This window comes from Coregonus lavaretus (genome assembly GCF_964263955.1).
Source record: "Coregonus lavaretus genome assembly, chromosome: 2".
Lineage (NCBI taxonomy): Eukaryota > Metazoa > Chordata > Actinopteri > Salmoniformes > Salmonidae > Coregonus > Coregonus lavaretus.
In genome coordinates this window covers 80,662,722-80,675,641 of record NC_139989.1, presented here as the reverse complement: position 1 = coordinate 80,675,641, position 12,920 = coordinate 80,662,722, and the positions used below count along the sequence as shown (strand labels likewise).

General features: G+C 39.6%; 1 protein-coding gene across 1 annotated transcript in view; it reads right to left on the bottom strand.

The window, feature by feature from the left end:
• LOC311140791 (NACHT, LRR and PYD domains-containing protein 3-like) overlaps positions 1-12,378 on the bottom strand; it is a gene marked incomplete at its 3' end in the record, with an annotated part of 14,504 nt that extends 2,126 nt beyond the window's left edge. The window contains exons 1-7 of the mRNA XM_084176017.1: positions 12,300-12,378; positions 11,942-12,170; positions 9,724-11,509; positions 2,626-2,799; positions 1,883-2,051; positions 342-515; positions 1-79 (exon numbers count right to left, since the gene is read on the bottom strand). The exon at positions 1-79 is cut by the window's left edge and continues 91 nt beyond it. Coding sequence (XP_084032143.1) covers positions 1-79; positions 342-515; positions 1,883-2,051; positions 2,626-2,799; positions 9,724-11,509; positions 11,942-12,152 — 2,593 coding nt within the window. The 5' untranslated portion in view covers positions 12,153-12,170; positions 12,300-12,378. The remainder of the gene's footprint in view (positions 80-341; positions 516-1,882; positions 2,052-2,625; positions 2,800-9,723; positions 11,510-11,941; positions 12,171-12,299) is intronic.
• Positions 12,379-12,920: the final 542 nt, after the last annotated feature.

Below are 12,920 nucleotides of genomic sequence, written 5' to 3'. Positions count from 1 at the left end.
GCTCTCTCAGGTGTGAGGGGTTTGACTTCAGAGCTGAGACCAGAGAAGCACAGCCTTCCTCTGTGACTAGACAGCCTGACAGACTGCAAAGAGTCAAATCATATTAAAACCACACTGCTATTTTTTGGTGGTGAGTGATTTTCTTCCTGTGAGTAGATAACATGTTTCTAAACACAACTACATTAATCCTGATGATGACATGATTGAGAAAGATCATTAATTAATCATGAATAATAATGAGTGAGAAAGTTACAGAGGCTACAACAAAACATGCTAACCTCTCACCATTACCATCAAATAAACGGTGACATTCTGTACTGTTGCCTAATATGAAACATAACAGACCCCAGAGTCTCCAGTTTACAGTGGGGATTCCCCAGGACAGCAGAGAGCAGCTTCACTCCTGAATCCTTCAGGTCATTGTTACTCAGGTCCAGCTCTCTCAGGTGTGAGGGGTTTGACTTCAGAGCTGAGACCAGAGAAGCACAGCCTTCCTCTGTGACTAGACAGCCTGACAGCCTGCAAAGAGTCAAATCATATTAAAACCACACTGCTATTCTTTGGTGGTGAAAATAGTGGCAGTATATTATTTCAACATTTTCAGATATATCAGTGTCCTGAAACCTGCCATATCTATTCATAAATGAATGTATCATGATTATAAATGACACGTTATTAAAATTATTGCGTGTAGAGAGAAAAATATGAAGTAAAAATATTTGAATAGTCTGACCAGAGCAGTTTAAAAGCAGTATCAGTTAAAAGACAGACAGTGAGGTATCTGATTTAGATTGTATTGAGGATACAGTCCACACCATATCTAGTTTGACAGTGAAGATTACATTTTCAATGTGGCTCTGTACTCCAGCATTTTGGATTTGAGATAAAATTTTTAATGAGGTGACAGTATATAATGTCACCTTTTATTTGAGGGTATTTTAATACATATCTGATTCACCGTTTAGAAATGAAAGGACTTTATGTATCTATTCCCCCCATTTGAAGAAGTCATACGTATTCTGACCATTTGACTTATAATGCATTAAAGTAGTCAAAAGTTGAGTATTTGTCCCAAACTGGTTGGTTGCATTTGCAGTTTGTTTTGGTTGTGTTTTGGGTTATGTTTTGTCCAATAGTAACTGAATGGTGGATGATGACTGGAGTAATTTTCTGTCTAAGAGAGTAGATAACATGTTTCTAAACACTACTAAATGAATCCTGATGATGCCATGATTAAGAAAAATCATGAATGAATCATGAATAATAATGAGTGAGAAAGTTACAGAGGCTACAACAAAACATGCTAACCTCTCACCATTACCAATAACAGAGGGGGTATGATCCTTGTTCCTCTGTAACTTTCTCATTCATCATCATTCACGATTCATTCATGATTATTCATGATCATGGTAGCATCCACATGAATGTAGAAGTGTTCAAAAACATCTTCTATTCTTACTGACAATACAAGTGAAGTGACTCCAAAATGACAGGACATTATTAACCATTCAATTTCTATCTGTGGGTAAGGAATATGGGACCAAATACTAAACTTATGACTACTTTAATACAATATAAGTGAATAGGTCCAAATTATTAAGACTTTTTCAAATGGGAGAACTAGACACAGAAAGTGTTTTCATTTCTTAACAATAACACAGATATGTATGAATACCCTCAAATAAAAGGTGACATTATATACTCTCACCTAATATGAAACATTATATATCATATCCAAAATGCTGGAGCATAGCACCAAATGTAAAACTGTAAGCTTCACTGTCCAAACACATATGGTGTGGACTATGTGTGCCTGGTAAACACATGTGGATCTGGTGAACAGTTATCACTTGTTGACCAACTACAGGAATACTGACCTCAGAGTCTCCAGTTTACAGTGGGGATTCCCCAGGACAGCAGAGAGCAGCTTCACTCCTGAATCCTTCAGGTCATTGTTACTCAGGTCCAGCTCTCTTAGGTGTGAGGGGTTTGACTTCAGAGCTGAGACCAGAGAAGCACAGCCTTTCTCTGTGACTCCACAGCCTGACAGCCTGCAAAGTGTCAAATCATGTTAAACCCAACCTACTATTCTTTGGTGGTGAGTAATTTTATTTCTAAGTGAGTAGATAACATGTTTCTAAACACTACTATATTAATCCTGATGATGACATGATTGAGAAAGATCATGAGTGAATCATGAATAATAATGAGTGAGAAAGTTACAGAGGCTACAACAAAACATGCTAACCTCTCACCATTACCAATAACAGAGGGGGGATGATCCTTGTTCCTCTGTAACTTTCACATTCACTTTAATACAATATAAGTGAATATGTCCAAATTATTAAGACTTTTTCAAATGGGAGAACTAGACACATAAAGTGCTTTCATTTCTTAACAATAACACATATACGGATGAATACCCTCAAATAAAAGGTGACATTATATACTCTCACCTAATATGAAACATTATATCTCATATCCAAAATGCTGGAGCATAGCACCAAATGTAAAACTGTAAGCTCCACTGTCCAAACACATATGCTGTGGACTATGTGTGCCTGGTAAACACATGTGGATCTGGTGAACAGTTATCACTTGTTGACCAACTACAGGAATACTGACCTCAGAGTCTCCAGTTTACAGTGGGGATTCCCCAGTCCAGTAGAGAGCAGCTTCACTCCTGAATCCTTCAGGTCATTGTTACTCAGATCCAGCTCTCTCAGGTGTGAGGGGTTTGACTTCAGAGCTGAGACCAGAGAAGCACAGCCTTCCTCTGTGACTAGACAGCCTGACAGCCTGCAAAGAGTCAAATCATATTAAAACCACACTGCTATTCTTTGGTGGTGAAAATAGTGGCAATATATATATATTTTTTTATTCAGATATATCAGTGTCCTGAAACCTGCCATATCTATTCATAAATGAATGTATCATGATTAGAAATGACACGTTATTAAAGTATTGCTTGTAGAGAGAAAAATATAAAGTAAAAATATTTGAGTAGACTGACCAGAGCAGTTTAAAAAGCAGTATCAGTCAAAAGACAGACAGTGAGGTATCAGATTTAGATTGTATTGAGTATACAGTCCACACCATCTCTATTTTGACAGTGAAGCCAACATTTTAAATGTGGCTCTATACTCCACCATTTTGGATTTGAGATCAAATGTTTCATATGAGGTGACAGTATATAATGTCACCTTTTATTTGAGGATATTTTAATACATATCTGTTTCACCGTTTAGAAATGAAAGTACTTTATGTATCTAGTCCCCACAGTTGAAGAAGTCATAAGTATTCTGACCAATTCACTTATAGTGTATTAAAGTAGTCAAAAGTTTAGATGCACCTAACATGAAACATTCTATCTCAAATCCAAAATGCTGGAGCATAGCACCAAATTTAAAAACTGTAAGCTTCACTGTCCAAACACATATGGTGTGGACTATGTGTCCCTTTTAAACACATGTGGATCTGGTGAACAGTTATAAGTTGTTGACCAACTACAGGAATACTGACCTCAGAGTGTCAAGTTTACAGTGGGGATCCCCCAGTCCAGTAGAGAGCAGCTTCACTCCTGAATCCTTCAGGTCATTGTTAGTCAGATCCAGCTCTCTCAGGTGTGAGGGGTTTGACTTCAGAGCTGAGACCAGAGAAGCACAGCCTTCCTCTGTGACTAGACAGCCTGACAGCCTGCAAGAGTAAAATCATATTAAAATCACACTGATATTCTTTGGTGGTGAAAATATATTTTTTCTACATTTTCAGATACATCAAAGTCCTGAACCCTGACATATCTATTCATATCTGTATATATAAACACACTACTACCTGTCAAATGTTTAAACACACCTACTCATTCAAGTGTTGTTATTTTTTTTATTAAAATGTTTTACATTGTAGAATAATAGTGAAGACATCAAAACTATGAAATAACACATACGGGATCATGTAGTAACCAATGAAGTGTTAAACAAATCAATATATATATTTTTATTTGAGGTTCTTCAAATAGCCACCCTTTGCCTTGATGACAGATTTGCACACTCTTGGCATTCTCTCAACCAGCTTAATGAGGTAGTCACCTGGAATGCATTTCAATTAACAGGTGTGCCTTCTTAAAAGTACATTTGTGGAATGTCTTTACTTCTTAATGCGTTTGAGCCAATCAGTTATGTTGTGACAAGGTAGGGGGGGTATACAGAAGATAGCCCTATTTGGTAAAAGACCAAGTCCATTTTATGGCAAGAACAGCTCAAATAAGCAAAGAGAAATGACAGTCCATTATTACTTTAAGACATGACGGTCAGCCAATACGGAACATTTCAAGAACTTTTAAAGTTTCTTCAAGTGCAGTCACAAAAACCATCAAGCGCTATTATGAAACTGCCTCTCATGAGGACCGCCATAGGAATGGAAGACCCAGAGTTACTTCTGCTGCAGAGGATAAGTTCATTAGAGTTACCAGCCTCAGAAATTGCAGCCCAAATGCTTCACAGAGTTCAAGTCACAGACAGATCTCAACATCAACTGTTCAGAGGGGACTGTGTGAATCAGGCCTTCATGGTCGAATTGCTTCAAAGAAATCACTACTAAAGGACACCAATAATAAGAAGAGACCTGCTTGGGCCAAGAAAGACGAACAATGGACATTACACCGGTGGACATTTGTCCTTTGGTCTGGAGTCCAAATTTGAGATTTTTGGTTCCAACCGCCGTGTCTTTGTGAGAAGCGGTGTGGGTGAACGGATGATCTCCGCATGTGTAGTTCCCACTGTAAAGCATGGAGGAGGAGGTGTTTTGGCGTGGGGGATCTTTGCTGGTGACACTGTCTGTGATTAATTTAGAATTAAAGGCACACTTAACCAGCATGGCTACCACAGCATTCTGCAGCAATACGCCATCCCATCTGATTTGTGCTTAGTGGGACTATCATTTGTTTTTCAACAGGACAATGATCCAACACATTCTGTTCTTTCACCTAATATGAAACATTTTATCTCAATTGCAGAATTCTGGACCATAGCGCTAAATTTAAAACTGAAAGCTTCACTGTCCAAACACATATGGTGTGGACTATGTGTGCCTGGTAAACACATTTGGATCTGGTGAACAGTTATCACTTGTTGACCAACTATAGGAATACTGACCTCAGAGTCTCCAGTTTACAGTGGGGATTCCCCAGTCCAGCAGCGAGCAGCTTCACTCCTGAATCCTTCAGGTCATTGTTCCTCAGATCCAGCTCTCTCAGGTGTGAGGGGTTTATCTTCAGAGCTGAGACCAGAGAAGCACAGCCTTCCTCTTTGACTAGACAGCCTGACAGCCTGCAAGATTAAAATCATATTAAAATCACACTGATATTCTTTGGTGGTGAAAATATATTTCTTCAACTTTTTCAGATACATCAGAGTCCTGAAACCTGACATATCTATTCATATATGTATATATACACACTACCAGTCAAAAGTTTAAACACACTTGCTCATTCAAGTGTTGTTGTTTTTTTTATGACTATTTTTTACATTTTAGAATAATAGTGGAGACATCAAAACTATGAAATAACAAATATGGAATCATGTAGTAACCAAAAAAGTGTTAAACAAATCAAAATATATTAAATATTTAAGATTCTTCAAATAGCCACCCTTTGCCTTGATGACAGATTTGCACACTCTTGGCATTCTCTCAACCAGTTTCATGAGTTAGTCACCTGGAATGCATTTCAATTAACAGGTGTGCCTTCTTAAAAGTACATTTGTGGAATTTCTTTCCTTCTTAATGCGTTTGATCCAATCAGTTATGTTGTGACAAGGTAGGTGGGGTATACAGAAGATATCCCTATTTGGCAAAAGACCAAGTCAATATTATGGCAAGAACAGCTCAAATAGGCAAAGAGAAACGACAGTCCATCATTACTTTAAGACATGAAGGTCAGTCAATACGGAAAATGTCAAGAACTTTGAACGTTTCTTCAAGTGCAGTCGCAAAAACCATCAAGCGCTATTATGAAACTGCCTCTCATGAGGACCGCCACAGGAATGGAAGACCCAGTTACTTCTGCTGCAGAGGATAAGTTCATTAGATTTACCAGCCTCAGAAATTGCAGCCCAAATAAATGCTTCACAGAGTTCAAGTCACAGACACATCTCAACATCAACTGTACAGAGGGAACGATGTGAATCAGGCCTTCATGATCGAATTGCTGTAAAGAAATCACTACTAAAGTACATCTATATGAAGAAGAGACCTGCTTGGGCCAAGAAACACGAGCAATGGACATTACACCGGTGGATATTTGTCCTTTGGTCTGGCGTCCAAATTTGAGATTTTTGGTTCCAACCGCCGTGTCTTTGTGAGAAGCGGTGTGGGTGAATGGATGATCTCCGCATGTGTAGTTCCCACCGTAAAGCATGGAGGAGGAGGTGTTTTGGTGTGGGGGATCTTTGCTGGTGACACTGTCTGTGATTTATTTAGAATTCAAGGCACACTTAACCAGCATGGCTACAACAGCATTCTGCAGCAATACACCATCCCATCTGGTTTGGGCTTAGTTGGACTATCATTTGTTTTTCAACAGGAAAATGATCCAACACATTCTGTTCTGTCGCCTAATATGTAACATTTTATCTCAATTGCAGAATTCTGGACCATAGCGCTAAATTTAAAACTGAAAGATTCACTGTCCAAACACAAATGATGTGGACTGTGTGTGCCTGGTAAACACATGTGGATCTGGTGAACAGTTATCACTTGTTGACCAACTACAGGAATACTGACCTCAGAGTCTCCAGTTTACAGTGGGGATTCCCCAGTCCACCAGAGAGCAGCTTCACTCCTGAATCCTTCAGGTCATTGTTAGTCAGATCCAGCTCTCTCAGGTGTGAGGGGTTTGACATCAGAGATGAGACCAGAGAAGCACAGCCTTCCTCTGTGACTAGACAGCCTGACAGCCTGCAAGTGTAAAATCATATTAAAACCACACTGATATTCTTTGGTGGTGAAAATATATTTCTTCAACTTTTTCAGATACATCAGAGTCCTGAAACCTGACATATCTATTCATATATGTATATATATACACACTACCAGTCAAAAGTTTAAACACACTCACTCATTCAAGTGTTGTTGTTTATTTAATGACTATTTTTTACATTGTAGAATAATAATGAAGACATCAAAACTATGAAATAACACATATTGAATCATGTAGTAACCAAAGAAGTGTTAAACAAATCAAAATATAATTTATATTTGAGATTCTTCAAATAGCCACCCTTTGCCTTGATGGCAGCTTTGCACACTCTTGCCATTCTCTCAACCAGCTTCATGAGGTAGTCACCTGGAATGCATTTCAATTAACTGGTGTGCCTTCTTAAAAGTTAATTTGTGGAATTTATTTCCTTCTCAATGTGGTTGAACCAATCAGTTGTGTTGTGACAAGGTAGGGGGTGTATACAGAAGATAGCCCTATTTGGTAAAAGACCAAGTCCATATTATGGCAAGAACAGCTCAAATAAGCAAAGAGAAATGACAGTCCATCATTACTTTAAGACATGAAGGTCAGTCAATACGGAACATTTCAAGAACTTTGAACTTTTCTTCAAGTGCAGTCGCAAAAACCATCAAGCGCTATGATGAAACTGGCTCTCATTAGGACCGCCAAAGGAATGGAAGACCCAGAGTTACCTCTGCTGCAGAGGATAGGTTCATTAGAGTTACCAGCCTCAGAAATTGCAGCCCAAATAAATGCTTCACAGAGTTCAAGTCACAGACACATCTCAACATCAACTGTTCAGAGGGGACTGTGTGAATCAGGCCTTCATGGTCGAATTGCTGCAAAGAAATCACTACTAAAGGACACCAATAATAAGAAGAGACCTGCTTGGGACAAGAAACACAAGCAATGGACATTTCACCGGTGGACATCTTTCCTTTGGTCTGGAGTCCAAATTTGAGATGTTTGGTTCCAACCGCCGTGTCTTTGTGAGAAGCGGTGTGGGTGAACGGATGATCTCCGCATGTGTAGTTCCCACCGTAAAGCATGGAGGAGGAGGTGTTTTGGTGTGGGGGATCTTTGCTGGTGACACTGTCTGTGATTTATTTAGAATTCAAGGCACACTTAACCAGCATGGCTACAACAGCATTCTGCAGCAATACGCCATCCCATCTGGTTTGGGCTTAGTGGGACTATCATTTGTTTTTCAACAGGACAATGATCCAACACATTCTGTTCTGTCGCCTAATATGAAACGTTTTATCTCAATTCCAGAATTTTGGACCATAGCGCTAAATTTAAAACTGAAAGCTTCACTGTCCAAACACAAATGATGTGGACTGTGTGTGCCTGGTAAACACATGGATCTGGTGAACAGTTATCACTTGTTCACCAACTACAGTAATACTGACCTCAAAGTCTCCAGTTTACAATGGGGATTCCCCAGTCCAGCAGAGAGCAGCTTCACTCCTGAATCCTTCAGGTCATTGTTCCTCAGATCCAGCTCTCTCAGGTGTGAGGGGTTTGACTTCAGAGCTGAGACCAGAGAAGCACAGCCTTTCTCTGTGACTCCACAGCCTGACAGCCTGCAAAGAGTAAAATCATATTTAAAGCACAATGCTATTCTTTGGTGGTGAAAATAGTGACAGTATATTTTTTGCAACATATTCAGATATATCAGTGTCCTGAAACCTTCCATATCTATTCATAAATGAATGTATCATTATTAGAAATTATCATAATATTGCTTGTAGAGAGAAAAATGTATAGTATGAATATTTGAGTAGACTGACCAGACCAGTTTAAAAAGCAGTATCAGTCAAAAGACAGACAGTGAGGTATCAGATTTAGATTGTATTGAGTATACAGTCCACACCATATCTATTTTGACAGTGAAGCTAACATTTTAAATGTGGCTCTGTACTCCAGCATTTTGGATTTGAGATAAAATGTTTTATATGAGTTGACAGTATATAATGTCACCTTTTATTTGAGGGTATTTTCATACATATCTGTTTCACCGTTTAGAAATGAAAGCACTTTATGTATCTCGTCCCCCATTTGAAGAAGTCAAACGTATTCTGACCAATTCACTTATAGTGTATTAAAGTAGTCAAAGGTTTAGTATTTGGTCCCAAACTCGTTGGTTTCATTTGCAGTTTGTTTTGGTTGTGTTTTGGGTTATGACTATGTGTGCCTGGTAAACACATGTGTATCTGGTGAACAGTTATCACTTGTTGACCAACTACAGGAATACTGACCTCAGAGTCTTCAGTTTACAGTGGGGATTCCCCAGTCCAGCAGAGAGCAGCTTCACTCCTGAATCCTCCAGGTCATTGTTACTCAGGTCCAGCTCTCTCAGGTGTGAGGGGTTTGACATCAGAGCTGGGACCAGAGAAGCACAGCCTTTCTCTGTGACTCCACAGCCTGACAGCCTGACGAAGAGATCATCATGATTTCACAAACACACTGTTAATTTAACACCAGTAGTGTAGAAGGACAATGGCAGATGCATTTGGTTTATTCTCTCAAACAACATATAGATTAATCTTCTGTCTCCTAGAATTGTATGGTCATATTGTTATACTAATGTGAACATCAATGCAGTGATTCAATAGGTTATTCAAAATAATATTATATACTGTACATATTATAATATATATTTTTCTCTAAACTGAATATTTCTTCCTGATGATTAGTACTTAAATATAATTGTATGTACTCACAGAGCAGCTCTGGAGGCTTTGACCACTGGCAGCAGCCTCAGAAGACCTTCCTCTGATCTGGAGTATTTCTTCAGGTCAAACACATCCAGTTCCTTTTCTGAAGTCAGCAACACAAAGACCAGAGCTGACCTCTGTGCAGGTGACAGTTTGGCTTCTGAGAGACTTCCTGAGCTCAGGTAACTTTGGATCTCCTCCACTAGAGAATGGTCATTCAGTTCATTCAGACAGTGGAACAGATTGATGCACCTCTCTGGAGAGGGATTCTCCCTGATCTTCTCCTTGATGTACTTGACTGTTTCTTCATGGCTCTGTGAGCTGCTTCTTGTCTCTGTCAGTAGACCTCGTAAGTGCTTCTGATTGGACTCCAGTGAGAACCCCAGAAGGAAGCGGAGGAAAAGGTCCAGGCTTCCTGTCTCACTTTGTAAGGCTTTATCCACAGCACTCTTGTAGAAAGTAACTGCAGACTTGTCTCTGAACAGCGCAAAAATGTTGCTGGACGCTGATTGAGGTTCATCAATTAGATTTTCATTGTTGTTGATGAATGAGAGGAACACATATACAGCAGCCAGAAACTCCTGAATGCTCAGATGCACGAAGCAGTACACCTTGTCCTGGTACAGACCACATTCCTCTTTAAAGAGCTGTGTGCACAATCCTGAGTACACTGAGGCATCATTGACATCAATGCCAGCCTCTTTCAGGTCATTTTCATAGAAAATCAGATTGCCATTCACAAGCTGTTGAAAAGCCAGTTTTCCCAGTGACAGAATGCTCTCTTTATTCCAGTGTGGACCTGTCTCTTCTTTCCCAAGATACTTTTCATTCTTCTGTTTGGTATGAAACTCCACAAGGTGTGAGTACATCTCAGTCAGAGTCTTGGGCATCTCTTCTCTCTTATGTTTCAACATGTGTTCAAGGACTGTTGCAGAAATCCAACAGAAGACTGGAATGTGGCACATGATGTGGAGGCTCCTTGATGTCATGTGTGAGATGATTCTGCTGGCCATGTCCTGATCACTGAATCTCTTCCTGAAATATTCATCCTTCTGTGGGTCATTGAACCCTCGTACCTCTGTCACCTGGTCAACACACCCTGAAGGGATCTTATTGGCTGCTGCAGGTCTGGTAGTTATCCAGAGGAGAGCAGAGGGAAGCAGATTTCCCTTGATGAGATTTGTCAGCAGAACATCCACTGAGGTTGACTCTGTGACGTCACAACAGATCTTGTTCTTCTGGAAGTCTAGGGGCAGTCGGCACTCATCCAGACCATCAAAGACGAACAGAACTTTGTACTTGTCGTAGTTGGAAATTCTTGATTCTTTGGTTTCCATTGAGAAGTGATTGAGAAGTTCAATCAGAGTGTGTTTTTCCCCTTTCATCAAATTCAGCTCCCGAAAAGGGAATGAAAATACAAATTGGACATCCTGATTTGCTTTTCCTTCAGCCCAGTCCAGAATGAACTTCTGCACAGAGACTGTTTTTCCAATGCCAGTGACTCCCTTTGTCAGCACAGTTCTGATAAGTTTGTCTTGTCCAGTTAAGGGATTGAAGATGTCGTTACATTTGATTGGAGTCTCTGGTCTTGCTTGTTTCCTGGTTGTCTCAATCTGTCTCAGCTCATGTTCATTATTGACCTCTCCTGTCCCACCCTCTGTGATGTAGAGCTCTGTGTAGATCTTATTGAGAAGTGTTGGGTTTCCTTGTTTAGCGATCCCCTCAAATACACATTGAAACTTCTTCTTTAGATTAGATTTGAGTTCACGTTGGCAAATCACAGCAAGCTCATCTGAATGAAGAAATAACACATTGGATATTAATATTACGTCTGTTTTAATGTCTACAGTATTCTAGGACTGTTATACCTTTTTTAATTATAATAATTTCTTCGCTTAACTGACTGTATAAATGTGTAAATGTTTTCATAATGCATTACAGACTGGTGTGACTGATTATATTATTATTGGTATTATCTCTCTCTCTCTCTCTCTCTCTCTCTCTCTCTCTCTCTCTCTCTCTCTCTCTCTCTCCGTCTCTCTCTCTCTCTCTCTCTAAATGAATCAACACAACATATTCCAATGCTACTTGATGAGGTCACTAGGTGTTGTGTTAAGGCTGCTACAATTTCATTGAGTTACACAGCTACTTTAGCTGTACTTTAGCTACAGCTTTTAAATGTTCGTTATAAAACAGCATTCAACATGAGGCAGACAGCTCTTACTTTTCTCCAGTGTGTCAGCAAGCTCCTTCTGGTTCATTTTCCTCAGGACGTGCAGTGTGATCTTCAGAGCCCCCTCTCTGGCACTGCTCTCCTGCTTCTCATCTTCAGCATCCACCACTTCCTTATCCTGCTTCTGACTCTCAAAGCCTTCTGGGAGTTCTGGACTAAGAATCCTCTTGAACATCTTCAGCTCGTTCTTCACAAATGTCATAATATTCTCTTCAAGCAACTGAAATAAATCAAGTAAATAAGTTCAGCAAGAGAAGAAATGCTTTCTCATTAACACATTAATGAATGATTGACAGATCAACTTTACTTGAGGTAAACAAAAACAAATGTACATAACAGGACCACATACACTGAATATGGAGTCCAGGTCTGTTTGATGACTCTCGGAAGACTGACCACTGAGAATCTCTGTTTCTGATCTCTGCTGTTGGTTTCTGTGGACAAAACACTGAGATTACATTTCCTCACCCAGACACACACACACACAGTTTTAGGACTATAAAAATTGAAAAGATTTAGCCTATGGATTGTGAAAACAACAAAAATAAATGGGAAAATGGGAGTGGAGAAATGACTAGAGACAGTGTTGTTTAACTGACTATGAGTTCTTCTTACCTTTGTTCAGTAAAAAAATCTGAACTCTATAGGAGGACTCATAGACCGGTCGCTCTTCATGGACACACAGCTGTCTACCCTACCCTAGAATTATGGTAAGGGGTAAGGCTAAAATAGGTTATAAGTAGGGTAAGAGTTTCTGTTTAGCACGTTGTGACATCTGCTGGTGTAAAAAGGGCTTTATAAATACATTTGATTGATTGTTAGGTTCAGGGTTTTTAAGGCAAAAAACTGTATGGGGTTTTAGCACTCTTGCTCCTCCTTGTGGCCGTATGTGGGTACTACATAACTCACGACACCTGCTAGGCTCATAATCTTAGTTAGCAACTGCGTCAGATCTACAAATCAATGAGCT